Source organism: Coenobita brevimanus, chromosome 57 (assembly GCF_032717465.1).
Source record: "Coenobita brevimanus isolate Jiangsu-jjx chromosome 57, ASM3271746v2, whole genome shotgun sequence".
Taxonomy (NCBI): Eukaryota; Metazoa; Arthropoda; class Malacostraca; order Decapoda; family Coenobitidae; genus Coenobita; species Coenobita brevimanus.
The window spans coordinates 6,728,951-6,747,458 of record NC_137010.1 but is presented as its reverse complement, the minus strand read 5'-3'; the positions used below and the strand labels follow the sequence as shown (position 1 = coordinate 6,747,458).

The 18,508-nt window shown below is 42.5% G+C and overlaps 1 protein-coding gene across 1 annotated transcript in view; it reads left to right on the top strand.

Moving 5' to 3' along the window:
• Positions 1-1,611: 1,611 nt before the first annotated feature.
• Positions 1,612-18,508, top strand: part of LOC145402270 (uncharacterized) — a 101,655-nt gene continuing 84,758 nt past the window's right edge. The window contains exon 1 of the mRNA XM_080274397.1: positions 1,612-2,039. Coding sequence (XP_080130523.1) covers positions 1,929-2,039 — 111 coding nt within the window. The 5' untranslated portion in view covers positions 1,612-1,928. The remainder of the gene's footprint in view (positions 2,040-18,508) is intronic.

Here is an 18,508-nt window from a genome sequence, read left to right as displayed (position 1 = left end):
ATACAGAGAGAGAGGCACAGACAGATATTGATATACAAAAAGACTCGTAGTGACTGACAGACGGACAGAGATAGACAGACGGACAGACAGATTGACAGAAAGACAGACAGACAGACAGACAACAGATAGACAGATAATTATATTCCAGAAAACAAGAAATATTGAGTTTGGAACAATTTTTTTTTCCACATGCATATTAATCCGCCATACTGTTTTTCACATAGTAATTACAATCAAATAATTCCATGTTTTTTTCCCAGTACTAATTAAGCCGATACTGCTTTTCTTATGACAATTAATCCTAGTTTTTTTCCTTCCTTTTGCAGGATGATGGAGGAAGAGAGGAAGAAGGAGAATAAAGAAGGAAGAAGGGAAGGCTAAAGAAAATGGCGAGACCGAAGAAAACGGAGAAGTGGAGGATAGGAAGGACTGAGGCGTAGGGTGAAGGAAGGAAGGAAGGAAGGAAGGAAAAGAAATTCAGAAGGAAGAAAGGAAGGAAGGAAGGGGGAAAGAAATAAAGAGGGAGGGAAGGAAGGAAGGAAGGAAGAGAACAAGGGGTAAAACAGATAACAAAAAGGAAGGAAGGAAGGAAGAAGCAAAGGGAACACGAAGGAAGGAAAGAAGGAGGAAAGACACTAAAGCAGACAGAAGTAGAGAGTACAAGAAGGGAGGAAGGAAGGAAGGAAGTCGAGAAGAAATGAAAATGAGTAGGAGGGAAAGAAGAGAACGATAAGAAAGAGGGGAAGAAAGCAAGGACAAGAAGGAGGCCTGAACAAGAGGAAGACAAGAAGAAAATGAGAAAAACAGAATAACTAAGCAAAGACAATGCGGTCCTAAAAGTGACAAAGAAACACAAGGAAAAAACAAATAATCAAGACAAGAAGACCCAGACAAGGACAGTAGACACGAAAACAAACACAAGAAAGACCCAGATCAAGACAGCCAGACAACCAGGAAGTAGTGATGGCAGCTGCTGGGAGGAAGTGGTGCTAGGAGGAAGAAGCTACACCTCACAAAGAAAAAAAAATTAAAACATAAAACGCGAAAAAAAAAAAACGGTATTAGGTGTTTTAGTACAATTAAAATATAGTAAAGCCTAAGAAAGTACCAGACAGGTGTAAGGAGAATGATGTCCTAGAAGAAAAACGCACACACACACACACACACACACACACACACACACACACACACACACACACACACACACACACACACCTCAAACCAAAGAAATTCCCAGACGTGATGGTCCTCGTCTGCTTAACAAATCCTTCTAAGACGATCATGAATCTAGGTAGTGCTTAGAATACCTAGCCCTGGTGTGGTGGTCCTAGTAGAGAGAGAGGCTACTAGGAAGGCCGAGAACACGGGAGAAAGAGAGCTAGGAATTGATGCTGGTCCTAGACACGATGGTGCTATAAGATCGAGAAGTTATAAGAAAAATCTAGAACTCACAGGAAAGGCAGCTATGAAGTGGTGTGAGTCTTTGAACAATTAGAAGACGTCCTAGAAAATTAAGACATCTAGGAAACTACCAGGAAAAGAAACTACCAAGAAACAGTGATGGAAGGATGTCTGTGGCTGTGATAAACCTGGAAAAAGTGTACAGAGAAAGGACTGCTTGCCACAGGAGAAGGGGTCTAGAAAGTGTTGCCCTAGAACAGTGGTGGTGGTGGTGAAAGAGACGTAACCACCTAGAAAAAACAACACCCTAGACGAAAACTTAGACAAGGAGATCCTAGAATGTTTGCAGTGCATGAAAAGAATTAAAAACAGCAAAGAAACAGAACCGAAAAGTGTGTTACCAGGGGAGTGTTATCCTAGAATGTTTGTGACGCGCGAGAAACTAGAAAACAGAGCAGAGACAGCGGACCTATTGCCTGCCGTGCCGTGGTAGTGGTTGGGGGCATCGCGGGAGTGTGGTGCCTAGCATGGTGGTGGTGGTGGTGGCTGGGGGTAGTGTACTGGTGGTGGTCACACTGGTCGGACTCGTCTTCAACTCATACATCCTCTTCCTCTCCTGCACACAGAACTTCAGGCAGGTCAGTCAATATCACTCTCTCTCTATCCTCACCTGGCCACATGATTCTCTGTCTACACCAAGGATTATATTTTCCATCCATTTTTTAAGGGTTAACCACTTTCGCATTTCACATCAGCTACGCCTTGCAAACAGACTGACGACTATTCTGTCTTACTCTAGCGCCAGATGATTTTCAGACGATTTTACTCGCCCCTGGGAACACTCGCGATATCTACGGGTTAATTAAGTATACGAGAAAATGCTGGTCAATCTGTTTATATCACTCTTGCATCCCAGGTGAATATATTTGTTTGACGGCAGGGAAAATAATATTAACCCCTTCAGCCCTAGAGGTCCCTTAATAGCTAAGGGAAATCGTCCGTCGTTTGAAAATAAAAAGATAATTAAATTTAAACACAAGACTCTCTGAGGGGGAAAGGGTTACTGCATACTGCCTGTCGTTTCGCCTTTGCCCCATCAAAGTGTTAAGTGAGGTATTTTGATGTGTTTACTTACTGTACAGGACTCTTACATTCTACAAGTAAGTGCCTCACACTATCATATACCACCCACCCACTTCCTCACCTTTATTTTAAGTACCGCGGCACAGGGTTTGGCTGCACCACACAAGGACACTCTCACGTTTTATGCAACAAGTTTACTAGATGCCGCGTCTTTTATTTTACTCTTCCTGCTTTCACACAACTGTAATCATTTTAGGAGTGACTTTCAACTGGAGGAGTTTGGTAAAGGCTTCGTCAACTCCTTTACTACAAGGGGTCTCTTTCTAATCTTCATAAAATCGTCTAGTAACAGGTCTAATTTACGTTGTACATGACGTCCCGTGGCTAAAGGTGATAGTAGCTCAAAGGGGACTTGTTAAAAAAAAAAAATAGTTACGTCCAATAGCAGGGTTGCAAACAGATGTAGCAGAATATACTAGGTCGATTCTTGTATCATCATCATCATCATCATCATCATCATCATCATCATCATCACCACCACCACCACCACCACCATCATCATCATCACCATCATTTTCCTGTTCCTCCTTCGCTTCATTCATTTATTCCGACTGCTCGTAGACGAATTAAATTTACCTGTGAATTATTTGCAGGACTTAAGAGTAGAAATATTTCCTCTAATAACCATTTTAAATTTAAGTACAATCTTCCTACCTCTAGAAAAATTTTATCAGTTAAAAAAAAATCCTCCGTAGTGATGGCTGGCAGGAAAAAAAAAGAAGAAGAAGAAGAAGAAGCGTATTTGCCTGTTAAAATTAAACTGTTATTCGTGGTGTTCTGACTTCTTAGCTGCGAAAATTTCTCAGTTGGACTTACGATAAATATCCCAAAGTGCGTCTCCAGCGGCGGAAGGGTTAATGGGGATGGGGTTTAGCTGCTTCAGTACCTTGATGTGTTTCCTTCGTTACACCTACTGCCTCCTGACGGTTTTACTAATACTATGGCTGACTGTTTTGATTAATGGACTAATGAAACCTCTATCTAACCCAAGAAGGTCGAAAATCCCACCCCAAGTAAGGTAACAGTGTCTGGTGATGGCAGTAAATACACGGCAATGGATCGTAGTAAAGAATGATGGTATGTTTCTCACGTCCAAATCCTCTCGTGATTCTTTGTAATACTAATACTAATACTAATACTAATAATAATAATAATAATAATAATGAAAAAAACCATTCGGGAGCCGAATGTTAATCGCCCGCCAGAATATGCTGTTGGCCAAGTTACAAGCTACTTACAAACGAAATGTGAAGAAAATTCGTAAAACTCTACGGAATTCAGTTACAGCGTTTCACAAATAGCCAATCCATACTAAAACTAGTTGACCTTTGGCAGCCATTTTGGTGACCTTGACCTTGACCCCGAGTGCCCATTTTCGAACTCGTCCAAGATTTTGGCCATATATATTGATACCCTGAAGGATTCATGTTGATAGCTCAAGCCGTTCATGATATAATGGGAACACACACACACACACACACACACACACACACACACACACACACACAGAAGCGGGCAAAAACATTACCCCTTCGCCTTGCTAAAAAGAGGACGATAATAATAATCTATCCATCTATCTATTACCAGAAGCCTTAAATCCGTACGGAGTGGCCATAAACAAATCGCCTCCACGTCGCCCTGTCCCCCGCCATTTCACTGCCCTGCTCCCAACTCACCCCCCCCCTCTCTCATATACCTCTCCATTCCACCCCTCCATCTCATCCTCGGCCTTCCCCTCCTTCTCCCCCTCTCCACCTCACACACACACTCTCCTCGTCAGTCTCTCACCCTCCATCCTCTCCACATGGCCAAACCACCTCAGGGTGTTCCTCCTCCTCCTAATAATAATAATAATAATAATAATAATAATAATAATAATAATAAATAATAATAATAATAATAATAATAATAATAATAATAATTCTGAAAAAAAAAAAGCAAATTCGGGGATGTTCCTGGAAAATACATGTCGTAAGTTATCATATATACTTTTTATCCATGATTATTACCCCAACTGTCAAAGTTCCCTGATGGCTACAATAAAACTCATAAGGTTCTTTTTGACGCAAGTTCCGAAAGTGGTGATGTTGGGGGTGCAGGAGGGAGGGATGAAGAGGGCAGGGGAAGAGGGGGGGAGAGGGGTGTAGAAGGTAGTGGTGGTGGGGGGAGCAGGGGACAGGGGGGAGAGAGTGGGAGTGGGGTGAGAAGGGTGTGGGGTGATATGATAGGGGTGGAGATAGTCGGGAGGAGGGAGAGTGAGAGGGGCATGGGAGTGGAGTGAGAACGGGTGAAAAGGGCTGAGTGGGGGGATAAGGAAGAGGGAAAGAGAGGGTGTGAGAAGGAATGCAGAGGGTGGAGAGAGAGGAAAGTGGGTGGGGGGGGGAGGCCTTTTTCAAACATCATAAAAAGTTACAAGAAGAAAGTTTTATTTACAGTAAAGACAACAATAACATTTCCTTTAACATTTTCGCCACACTAAACCAACTTTCGCTTCTTTCTTTTCTTTTTCTACCTCTATTTTTTTCTCTCTCTTTCTTCTTTTTTTTAATCCTACGTGGCCCCAGATGACGTTGTTCCGCTAAGACCGTAAAATCCGCCTGAAATCCTGCACACAAGTAATCCTACAGACAAACACGTGAATAGTCTGTCACCAAAATAACTTCTGGATGACGTCTATGTGAGTCACCGTGGTAAGAGCATGAGAAAAAAATCTTATGTTAGAGATGGATATTTATGAGGAGGGTGTAGTGGTCTGGGAGGGAAGGGGAGGAAAGAGAGAGGCCTGGAGGGAAGAGGGGAGGATTTGGGAGAGGGAAAATGAGAGGGGAAGCGGGCGGAAGGAGGACGTGGTATAATATTCAAATGTAATAATATCAAATGTTTTTTTCCCTAGCGGTGGAGGTGGTCGAGAAACTTCCTGTATGGTTGTGTGTAAAGTTTGGTTATATCTTACACACACACACACATACACACACACACACACACACACACACACACATACACAGAGAGTTATTAAGAGGTGTCCAAAGCATTCCCCCCCCCAAAAAAAAAAATATATATATATATATATATATATATATATATATATATATATATATAATATATATATATATATATATATATATATATATATATAATATATATATATATATATATATATATATATATATATATATATATATATATATATATATATATATATATATATATATATATATATATATATATATATATATATATATATATATATAATGTTCCAATGGCATTATTTTTATCGCAAATATTGATCTTTACCCACATTTGACCTTGGACCCTAGATCCGCGACCCAAGCTGACCTGTGACCTCATGTGACCTGTGGCCTTTGATGTGAGCACGGCAGACCACTCCTGCCCTGTCACTGTGCCAATTATAGACTGAGGGATGATGCTGTGTGTGGTAACTGTCGGCCTTTAACACAATACGGTACAACACAGACCAATACCAAATGCGATACAAAAGTCAACACTACACAGCACAACACAACACAACACCACAACACATCACATCAGAACACAATACAACACACCACATCATAACAACACAACACAATAACACAACACAATACAACACAACACAATACAACACAATACAACACAACACACTACATCACAACACACCACACCACAACACAACACAACAAAACACAACACACCACATCACAATAACACAACACATCACAATAATACAACACAACACACCACACCACACCACACCAAACCACACTAAAACACAGCACACCACATCACACCACAACACAACACAACACAAGCGCCATAACTAACAAACGCGCGTGTCATACAGGGTCAAGGCAGGTGCGGTGTTAGGCTGGGTCGCGTTCACCTGACACACACACAGCCGTGGGACAGGTAAGCGCCCCTGCACCTCTTCCTTGGCGATTTCGTTTCCAAATTATACCTTAACATCTCCCCGCATGCTGTTTATCTCGTTTATCTCGTTTTATCTGCATCAATTACCCGAGGATATTGAGATGTGACATGCAAAATAAATCGCTCAGGAAGAACTGTTACGGCAGCTGAAGCCACTAATATGTCCACTGAACCCCGGTATGTTGTAAGATTTTTTTTATTATTATTTTTTTGCAGGATGAAGTAGAGGTATGTAAGACTGCCAGCTCAAACACGTAAGATTCAGTGAGAAGAAGTAAAGAAAATAAACACAAATAAATATAAATAAATAAATAAATAAAAAATAAAAACAAAATCAACAAAAATTTAATAAATTAATAATAAACAAAAAATAAAAAAAAAATAAATAAAAAAATAAAAAACAATAAAACAAAAAATAAAAAAAATGAAAAAAATAAAATGTTACTTACGAGGAAATTTAATCGTAAGTTTTTCCTTAACCCCTTCCACCCGATGACTTATTTTTTTTTTTCATGCTACTTATAAACAAATTTATTCACCTAGATTTTTTCCCCAAACTAAAGGAGGGTTGGATAAGGCCTTAATTAACCCATTCCCGCCTAAACAAAAAAAATCCCTCCGGAAAATCCCCCCAAAATCCCACCAAATAATTCCCTCCAAAAAAATCCTCCCAAAGTAATTCTCTCCCAAAAATCCCCCACAAAATTCCCTCCAAAAAATCCCTTAAAAATTCCCTCCAAAAATCCCCCAAAAAATCCCTCAAAAAATTACCTCCAAAAAATTCCCCCAAAAAAATCTCAAAAATCCCTCATGAAATCCCTCAAAAAAAAAAAATCCCGCCAAATAATTCCCTCCAAAAAATCCTCCCCAAAAAATCATTAAAATCCCTTTTAAAAATCCTTCAAGAAATCCCTCCCCAAAATCATCCCCAAAATTACATCCAAAAAATTCCCCCCCAAAATCTTTAAAATCCCTAAAAATTCCTTCAAAAAATCCCTCCAAAAAATCCATCTAAAGTTGAATAAAATCGTCTGGGGATAGGAGGATTACACTGAAAATATGCGTCACCGATGTGAAGGGGTGGAATTAACTGGGTACTGCATCGTGACTACCACTAGGCGATTTTATTCAGCTGAGGGAAGACGCTGCCCCCACCCCCCTGAGACAGACAGATAGATAGATAGAAAAATATATAGATAGACAGAGAGATAGGTACGTGGAAAGATAGACTGAGATAGGTAGACAGACAGATAGATAGATAGATAGGTGGAGAGAGGTTGACAAAGACAGACAGAGACAGATAGAAAGGTAGATATAGATAGACAGAGATAGGCAGATAGACAGACAGACAGATAGACCGAGATAGCTAGAGTGACAGGTTGACAAAATGGACTGATATAGACATAATACTGTAGTAGATAAAGGCAGAGAGAGATAGGTAGACAGACAGACAGACAGATAGACAGATAGATAGATAAACGTAATAATCCGGAAAACAAGTCATCCTCTCAAACAACTTAATGAGTAAAATCGCCAGGTAAAATCAACACCGAAATGAAAAAAAGAACTCGTACTGAAGCGGCTAATTTGCTCCGCGTATATCCTCTCACCTCCTTCAAGCCCTCGACCTTTTCTCAATCTCCGCCTTAGTATCTCCAGACGATTTCCTTCAGCCCTTAGGAGCCTTTATGAGATGTTAAATATAGTCCTCATTCATCGCTATGAAGATGAATAATGTGTAGAACCAGGAAGATGAATAAGTCGCCTGTCTGAATGCGCTAAGACAAAAATACCCACTCCCGTCTTAACCCTTTCGCTGCCGTGACGTCATTTGTATTTTATTTTTACTTTCAGGGCTAAATTTTTAAAAAGAGGTCAGACTTGTCAAGCGGGTAAATCTTTCCTTCACCCCGATGCGCTTGGGTCAATTTAGGTCAGATTAGCGAAGAGAGGTAAAGATGCGTGATTTTTTGTTTTTTTGTTAAAGTGAAGAGAGTGAATGAAACACCAGAGAGAGAGAGAGAGAGAGAGAGGAAATTGGGTGCAGTGAGGAATGTAAATGCAAATCAGACACGCCACACAGCCTACATGGACGTTCAACACGCACACAGGAACATTACGGACGGAGGAGGTGAATATCGCAGTAACCCCTTCTTTACCGCGCCGCCGCCCCTCACGCTACTCTTGTTACCGCCTCACACCGCTGTTCACCTCTGTTCTCCTTACAGGGTCGGAAAATACACACGGTACTCCTGAAATAAATTTGGTGTGTGTGTGTGTGTGTGTGTGTGTGTGTGTGTGTGTGTGTGTGTGTGTGTGTGTGTGTGTGTGTGTGTGTGTGTACCATATGTATGTGTGTGTAAATAAATGAATTAAAGAATGAACAGGAACCTATATGAATGAATGAGTAAATGCATTATGAATGAATAAATCTATCTATCTATAGCCAGTAGCCATAATCCCGTAAGGAGTGCCCGTTTGTTTTAGTTGTTTTATGGGGAGGGACACTAAACCTTCACCAACCTACCTGCTGACACGAAGGGAACACGTAAGGATTGGTTATATGGCTACCACCCAGCGTTGTATATGGTGCCCTGGCTTACAGGAAACCATGAGGCTTGTCACTCAATGTAAAGCCACCTGAAAAGGAAAGAAGAAGAATAAAAGTGACAGGAAAGATGCGAGAAATAGAAGAGACAGAAAAAGAATGATAAAGGTGAAGGAAGAGGTAGGCAGCACTACATCAAGTGAGTGGATGATGGACACCACCACCTATGAATGAATGAGCAGACAAAATAAGTGGCTGGTGAATAACGCTTAAGCTTAGGTTCCAACACGTGGGGAGTAATATTAGAGTATTAGAGGATTATGTATTACACCGCACCCTCAGCCAACACCTCACCCCCTCCCCCTCTCCTCCCCTCCGTCTCCTTACCCCTCTCTCCCCTCCCCTTTCCCCTTCCCTCCTCCGTCTCCTTACCTGTCTCTCCCCCTCCCATTCCCTCCCCTCTCTTCCCCTTCCCTACCTCCGTCCCATCTCTCCCCGCCTCCCCTTCACCCATCCATCTCCCCTTCCCATTCCCCTACCCCTTTTCTCCTCCCTCCCTTTCTCGTCCCGTCTGTCCCTCTCTCCTTCGTTTTTTCCCCCTCTTTAAACTCTTTCCCTTTTCCATCCCTTTCCCCTTCTCTTCCTTCCCTTTCCTCTTTATAACCCTCCTTTCGCATTTCCTCTCCCTCCCTTATCCCTTTCCTCTCCCGTCTTACCTCCCTTCTCCCTCCACTTTCCCACCTTCTCTTCCTTCCTCCCTTCCCCCCTTCCTCTCCCCCTTCCCTCCCGCTCGTGTGGAAGGGAGGGAGGGTGAGTGGGGAGGCGTGTTTCCCCAAGATATTAACTTTACTACAAGGGACTCTCAGGTTAATTAAAACTGCTTGGAAACACCTCTTCTCATTTTGCCTTAAGTCGGGTAAATTAGAGTGTTGCGATGAGGAGGGGTAGACTGAGATGTTTTGGGCATATGGAGAGAATGGAGGATGACGACTGGGAGAGGAAGGTGAGAAATGTGAACGTCGGGGGTAGAATTGCTACACACACACACACACACACACACACACACACACACACACACACACACACACACACACACACACACCTCGTGGCTCTCTTAAGCTTCCTAATATCACTTGAGGGCAGCGAGACGAAAATACCTAAAAAAAAAAAAGAAAGCGTAAATAATGAAAAGAAGTTAGCGATTACTGAATATTAACCCTCCACACCTAAGCTGAATAAATCCGTGTAGAGGCAGCCAGCATAAATAAATCCGTAATATGTGGGATTAAAGTTAAGCTGAGCCTGATTTTTCCATAACAGAATGGCGTTGAATGGAATCATGTTCAGTTGTTAAATCGGATAAAGGGCGCCTACTGTGTTAATTAACCACAATACAGTGTGAAATATGAAGGGTTTCGGACAATGAGAGTGGACACGTGAATGTGAGTGAGTATGCATGAACGTATTGGTAAGAGAAGCAAAGACAAGTGAAAAACATTAATCGTAGTAGTAGTGGTGGTGGTGGTGATAATAGCAATAGTAATAACAACAATAACAATAATAATAATAATAAAAATAATAATAATAATAATAATAATAAAGTTTCTAGTCCAATGAAGGCGTTACTTGCATGTTATTTGTTTACTTTCGGGGTTGTCTGGCGAAAAGTGACTCTAAAAAAGAAGGTGAATTATATATAGGGTGTAAGTGTACGTGTAGCGTGTAGGGACTGTGTGTGTGTGTGTGTGTGTGTGTGTGTGTGTGTGTGTGTCGCTGGGTATCTCTTTTCACCTTAACTTGACCCAGATTTTCAACCTCTTATTTCACGTAACTCAATGACCCACGATGACAATACTAAGGCACTACATCCTAGCACTTCTTCATGACTACCATCCTTTTCCAGCGATGATCTATTGCTACACCTCAACACTAAATGGGAATGATAGTGCATGGAGGGGGAGGGAGGGAGGGTTTGAAGTGTAGTGTTGATTTGTAGTTAGTAAGAGCCTGTGTACACAATGTTTTTATTCCTTATGGGTGAATGCTTTATATTTTAAGGGTGATACGTAGGCCTAGATTTAGACGTGTGTGGAAGGCCCTCTGGTGGCTGGCTGGTTAATTAGTTTGGAAGATGTGCAGGGAGAGTTAGAATGATCAAAACCGAAGTTGGAGGGGGAGAACTGGAGGGGTAAACTCTTGTGCATGAACTTCTTACTCTGCATAATTTACCAACACGCCCAACGCTACCCCACTTTCTCTTATTAAGGCTGAAGTTGTGTAGGCTGAATGCATTTATTTTTTTCTGTAGTTCTCGGTTTCGTTATAAAATCCAGACCAAGATGAAGTCAAGTGGAGGTAAAAATAAACTATGTGGCTCTTGAGGGTTTGCTTGAACTGACATCTTGAGTTTCAGTGTCGCTTTCAACCCTCAAGAGTCAAGATAATGGCAAGGTAAGAACATCTTGCCTTCTTCCCTTAAGATGTCTTGACTCTCCCCCCTCCCTCCACCAACAGCCTGTGGTATTGAGCTGAGGTGGGGGGGTTGAGGAAAGAAGGGGGGTTGAGGAGGTGGGCTCTGACGTCATCCAGCCCACAGACCTTACATCTGGGCTCAGGTGAAACGAGGTGAGGCAGAGGTTAGTTAGGTTAAATGACGTTAGGTTAGGACAGGTGACGTGAGGTGACGCTGGGGATAGGTCAAGTTAGGTTTGGTTTGCTGAGGTTAGTTAGGGTTAGGTTTGGTGAAGTAAAATGAAGGTGCCGGTGGTTGAGTTACGGTTGGGTTAGATGAGACAAAGTGAGGCGAAGAGAAGTTATAGTCTGAAGTGATTTAGGTCAGAATACACGAAGTTGGGTAATCTTACTTTAGTTTAGGTAACGTTAAATCAGGCTACAGGAGGTGAAGTAATTTTAGGTTATGTGTGAAAAAGTACAAGAAATAAGACAGCTGACTCAGGTGAGGTGATGTTGGGAGGGGCTGAGAAGACAGATAAAGTGAGCAGAACGAAAAATATATTGATATGAGCATGAGATGATGATGATGATGTTGATGCTGCTGCTGATGATGATAATACTGATGAATATGCTGCTGCTGCTGATGATGATGATGATGAAATTAATAACACTACTACTACTACTACTACTACTACTACTACTACTACTACTACTAATAATAATAATAATAATAATAATACATAAGCTCTTTCTGTCATGAGCGCCTCTCCTTTTCAAGAACCCTCACTTGCACCCGCAAAAATCATGAAGCAAAGTGAAAGCACGTAAATCGCTTTTAAAATACAAAAACAAACAAACAAATACACAAATCAATGTACAGCGAAGCAAAACAAAGTCGCTACGTAAACAAGGAACTATGAGAAATACAGACAACACAGACACATATATAAACAAAAATAAAAATCACGACAAACAAGGCGTCAGATTACAGTACCACTCCTAAATCCTCCATCTTCTTTAAATGAGTACAATATATAGTACATGTTTGTAAATGGCTACTACTGACCTCGAATTTCAGCGACAGTACTTAATTACCTGTACAGTACTTCATATTGTAATCTACTGTTCAACCCTGACGCAGCGAAGGAAAATAACCAGGTATATTTGCAACACTGCCCTCTTGCACAGGTGTGGCCTCGTTCAGTCTTCGGGGTTAATTATTACTACGCAAATACCTGTCTGTTCCGGCTACCAGGGAAAATACCGACTTAAGTACCTGGTTTGCCATACTCCAAGTACTACATTTATACTACAATTATAAAGGATCTTAAGACAATTTCCAGGATAAAAAAAGAAAGAGAAAAGGAACATCTCGAGAGTATAGTTACCTTCTCATAAGTAGTTTTGTGTTTTTTATCTTTTCAGTTCTCTCTCTCTCTCTCTCTCTCTCTCTCTCTCTCTCTCTCTCTCTCTCTCCTGCATCTTCCCACCCTCTCTAAATCTCCCTCTCTCTCTCCCTCCCTTCACTCTCTCTCTCGTGAAGTGTTGCTAGGTGTATGCACTATGACAAACATACACACAAACAATCTTTAATACAACTTAAGACTTTATAAGTACAGGGAGCTTCCTTATTCTCGTCGGTTAAGGAAGCTCCCTAACACCTTTTCCTAAGCGATTTAATCTGTTTATTACACCTTACTGTCTTCTTCTGTGTTACGTAAATCCTTCCAACTACTGCCATGCTCTTCACAAATAACATACAAAAGGATATTAACTGACCATATCTAAAATTAAATCGCTAAGGACGAGGTGTTAGGGAGCTTTACCCGAAAAGAATACGGGCCCAGGACTCCATGTGGTGAGTGGACAGCAATGCAAGGAAAAAAGCGGGATTTTTTTACAGAATAATCCTTGAAACACCATGCTGGATTATTATAATTTTTTTTAGTTTATTCTTATTTTCAGACGATTTCTTTCAGTACGAGATTTTTTTTTTTTTTTTTCGAACTGAGGGGGTTAGATATAGTTTTTAATAATTCTTTCACTACAATGGAGGGCAATTTAAGTTGGGGAAAATAGTATGAAAAAGAAGAAAAAGAAAAAGAAAAAGAACAAGAAGAAAAAGGAGGAGGAGGAGGAGGAGGAAGAAAAAGGAAAAAAAAAAAGTCACTGGACCTGTGTTAATTAATAAAAACAAAGACATGATCGAATTTTAAAAATGGACAAAAAGTACATATAATATAAATGAGAAGGAAAAAGAAAACAGAAAAAAAAACAAGAAAGAGAGGTTAGAATAATTGTTTGTCTTCTTCACGACGATTTTCTTTTTAGGCTGAAGAGGAAAAAAAAAAATAAAGAAAATCCAAATATTATACTTGTCATCTTGAGGCGATTTTACTCAATTTAAGAAACCACTCGTACTGAAGGAGTTAATGACGACAGACAGAATGAAACAGAAAGAAAGAAAGGAAGAAAGAACGACACATTATTAAGAGGGAAGGAGCAAGACCTCACAGGCCTCAGTACTAACAAGGCATATGGGCCTGATGGGGTCCCTCCTGTTGTTCTCAAGAACTGTACTTCTGTGCTTACACCCTGCATAGGCAAACTCTTTCGCCTTTGTCTATCAACTTGTACCTTTCCTTCTTGCTGGATGTTTGCTTTCATTCAGCCAGTCCCAAAGAAAGGTGACCATTCCCAACCCTCTAACTATCGTCCAGTTGCTTTAACATCCTGTATCTCAAAAGTTTTCGAGTCTATTCTTAAAAAAATTTAAACCATCTTTCCTATCACAACCTTCTTTCTGGTCGTCAGTATGGGTTCCGTCAGGGACGCTCCACTGGCGATCTTCTCACCTACCTTTCAGACTCCTGGTTATCCTCCTTTCGGGACTTTGGCGAAAGCTTTGCCATTGCACTTGACATCTCAAAGGCTTTCGATCGAGCCTGGTATAAATCTTTAATTTCCAGACTGTCCTCTTATGGTTTCTATCCTTCTATCTGTGCCTTCATCGCTAGCTTCCTTTCTGGTCGTTCTGTAGCCGCTGTTGTAGACAACCATCGTTCTTCTCTAGATCTATTAACAGTGGTGTTCCTCAGGGCTCTGTCCTATCACCAACTCTCTTCCTTTTATTATTCAATGACCTTCTAAGCTGTACATCTAACCCTATCCACTCATACGCTGATGACTCCATCCTTCACCTTTCCATTCGATTCCCGCAACGTCCATTTCAGCAGTTACTTCAACAAACAAGGGATGAGGCTATGGCACACCTAATGTCTGACTTGGCTCGTATCTCTGACTGGGGTAAAAATTAATCTGGTTGTTTTTAATGCATCAAGACTCAGTTTTTGCACCTATCAACCTGACAAAATCTTCCACAGGTATACCCACTAATGTTTAATAATATTCAGCTTAATCCTGCATCATCCTTGAACATGCTTGGGGTTTCATTTACTCGGAACTTGTCTTGGAAAGATCATATTACATCTCTTGTAAAATCTGCTTCCAAGAGATTAGGTGTGCTAAGCCGACTCCGTTCCTTCTTTACCCCTGCACAATTGTTGACTCTATACAGGGGTTTTATCCACCCCTGCGTGGAGTACAACTCTCATGTGTGGGGAGGCTCCCCACATACAGCTTTTCTCAATATGGTGGAGTGAAAGGCTTTTCGCTTCATTAACTCTCCTCTTACTGACTCCATTCAACCTATGTCTCTTTGCCGCACTGTTGCATCTTTATCTCTTTTCTATCGCTACTTCAATGGTCACTGCTTCTCCGAACTGTCTGCATGCATTCCTCCACCTCTACGACGGGCGCGTACCACCCGTCTAGCAGCAAACTCTCATCCCTTTTCTATCCAACTTTCTAATGCAAGAGTTAACCGTTACTTCCAGTCCTTCATTAATGCAACAGGTCAACTCTGGAACTGTCTCCCTCTGTCTGTATTTCCTACTTCCTATGATCTCCAGTCTTTCAAACGCAGTGTGTCCAGGCATCTCGAAATGATCGGATCTTGAATTCGGCTCTCTCTTGTATTTTGTTATTCTCTTGGAAGGAACAGTTTTGCGGGCTCGTTGCCTTTGGTTCCTTCTTCCTCACATAAAAAAAAAAAAAAAAGAGGAAAATATGGAGAAAAAGAAAAAAATCAAGACAACTGCCTATGCTTGAGAAGGTCCGAGAAATACAGAAGGAGGTAAATATATAGATGGAGGAAAGGAGAGAGGGATGGCGGAAGGGGGAGGGGAAAAATAATAAACCTCAAGACGTGTGTGAAAGTGAGGAAGCCTTTGATGGGGTGGTGAGGGAGATGAAAGGGAGGGAGGGAGAGGGAGGGTGGGAGAGGAGGGAGGGAAAGGTGTAACTGAGAGGAGAAATAAACGGGATGAAGACGGAAGGGAGAGGGAGGGATGGAGGAGAGAAGGGAGGAAATATAAGAAGAAACAAATGGAAGGGAGAGGGAGGGATGGAGGAGAGAAGGGAGGAAATGTAAGAAGAAACAAATGGAAGGGAGAGGGAGGGATGGAGGAGAGAAGGGAGGAAATGTAAGAAGAAACAAATGGAAGGGAGAGGGAGGGAGGGAGGGAGAGAGAGAGAGAGAGAGAGAGAGAGAGAGAGAGAGGGGGGGGAGGGATGAAAGGATAAGTAAATGGAAGGGAAAGGGAAGGAAGGGAGTGGATGGAGAGAGGGAGGGAGAGAAAGGATGAAGAGAGAGGGAAAGGGAGGGAAGGGATGGAAGGAGAGGGAAGGGATGGAGAGAGAGGAAGAGGAAGAATGAAGAGAGAAGGATGGAGAGGGAAGGATGGGAAGGTAGGGAGAGAGAGAGAGAGAAAGGAGGAAAGTGGAGGAAAAATCAGTAGGAGGAAAGGAAAGGGTGTGGAGAGAGGAAGGGAGGGGGAGTTCGGAGGGAGGAAGGGAGGGAAGGAAAGGAGAAAAAGAGACGGGAGGGAGAGGGTGAGGAGAGAGAAAGGGAGGGAAAGGAAGAGGAGAGAGGGAGGTAGAGATGGGAAGGAAGGGAAGGAGGAAAGAATGGGGAAGAAGGAAGTGTGAGGAGGGAAGGGAGAGATAGAAAGGGAGAGAAAGGAAGCAAAATAATGGAGGAAGGAAAGGGTGTGTGGAGGAAAAGCGAGAGATGGAGAGGAAAGAGAGAGTGAAAGTGAGATAAAAAGAAAGTGTGGGATGGGATATGGAGAGAAAAATGTAGGAAAAAGGAGAGAGAGAGAGAGAGAGAGAGAGAGAGAGAGAGAGAGAGAGAGAGAGAGAGAGAGAGAGAGAGAGAGAGAGAGAGGATGAGAGTTTGGGAGGGGAGGGAGAGAGAAAACGTGGACGGGAGGGAGAAGGTGTGAAGACGGAAATGGAGGGAGAAAGGGAAGGAAGGGTGTGTGTGTGTGTGTGTGTGTGTGTGTGTGTGTGTGTGTGTGTGTGTGTGTGTGTGTGTGTGTGTGTGTGTGTGTGTGTGTGTGTGTGTGTGTGTGTGTGTGTGTGTGTGTGTGTGTGTGTGTGTGAGAGAGAGAGAGAGAGAGAGAGAGAGAGAGAGAGAGAGAGGAAGTGTTGGCACTGGGTGGAGTAACAGTGCCACCTGGGAGTTAGTGCCACCCCTCCCCTCCCCCCCTCCCCTCCCTCCTTGCTCACCTGCTTCCTCCCTCCCTCCATCCCACCCGTCCCCTTCCCTCACCTCTATCCTCCTACCTCACCTGTTCTCTCCCTCCCTCCTTCTCTACCTGCCTCCTCCCCCCCTCCCTCCCTCCCTCCCTCTCCCTCTTTCTACACCCACTCTATCCCCGTCCTCCCTCCCTCCCTTCCACTCCCCTTTCCTTACCCTCCCTCTCTTCTCACCTGCTGTCTCCCTCCCTCTCTTGCCACACCTACTCTATCCCCTTCCCTCCCTCCCTCTCGCCCACTCCTCCCTCTCACCTGCGGCCTCCTCCCCTCGTCTCTCTCTCTCTCTCTCTCTCTCTCTCTCTCTCTCTCTCCTACACTTATCCACCCCTCCCTCCTTTCTTTCTTTCCTCTCCTCACCTGTTCCCTCCCCTTTCTCTCTCTCTCTCTCTCCCACCCTCTCTCCCTCCTTCACTACATCCACACGCCTTCTCTCTCTCTCTCCCTCTCAATCTACACCTTTCCCCCTCCCTTCCCCCCCTCTCTCTTTCTTCCCTCCATCCTTCTCTCCCTCCCTCCCCCTATCTCTCCCTTCCTTTGCATTCACTCCCTCCCTACCTGCTTTAAGTCCCTCCCTCTCTTTCTCTCTCTCTTTCTCCACACCCACCCGCACATCTCATTACCATCACTCATGCTCTCTCTCTCTCTCTCTCTCTCTCTCTCTCTCTCTCAATCTCTTTATCCTATTACCTCCCTTTCTCTCTTTCACACTCACTCACACCAATACAGCGACACATCCGACACACACACACACACACACACACACACACACACACACACACACACACACACACACACAACAAAGGCTGGTCCATAATCGGCTTACAATATAACCAAAAACACTCCCAAACGTAATCACCTTTTTCATTTAATTTTTACACATACATACACACATACATACATACATACCGGTACATACTTATAGACAGACATACTCACATACATACATACATACATACCGGTACATACTTATAGACAGACATACTCACATACATACATACATACATATATATACATACAGACATTTATACGTACATACATACATACACTTACATACATACATACATAACATTCGTTCGTACACATACACACAGGATATACAGGGATAGGCTTTACATACACAAACGCACATACTATGAAGCACAGATAGACTTTATGACGGTAGTAACCACACACACACACACACACACACACACACACACACACACACACACACACACACACACACACATGCACGTGACATCATTACCAATCCCCCATTCTTCCTTTCCTCCTTCCCCCCTCCATTCTTCCCTCACGCCTAGCTTCCTTCCTTCCTTCCTTCCTTCTTTCCACCCTTATTTCTGTCTTCTTCCTTCATTTTTTCTATACCTATTT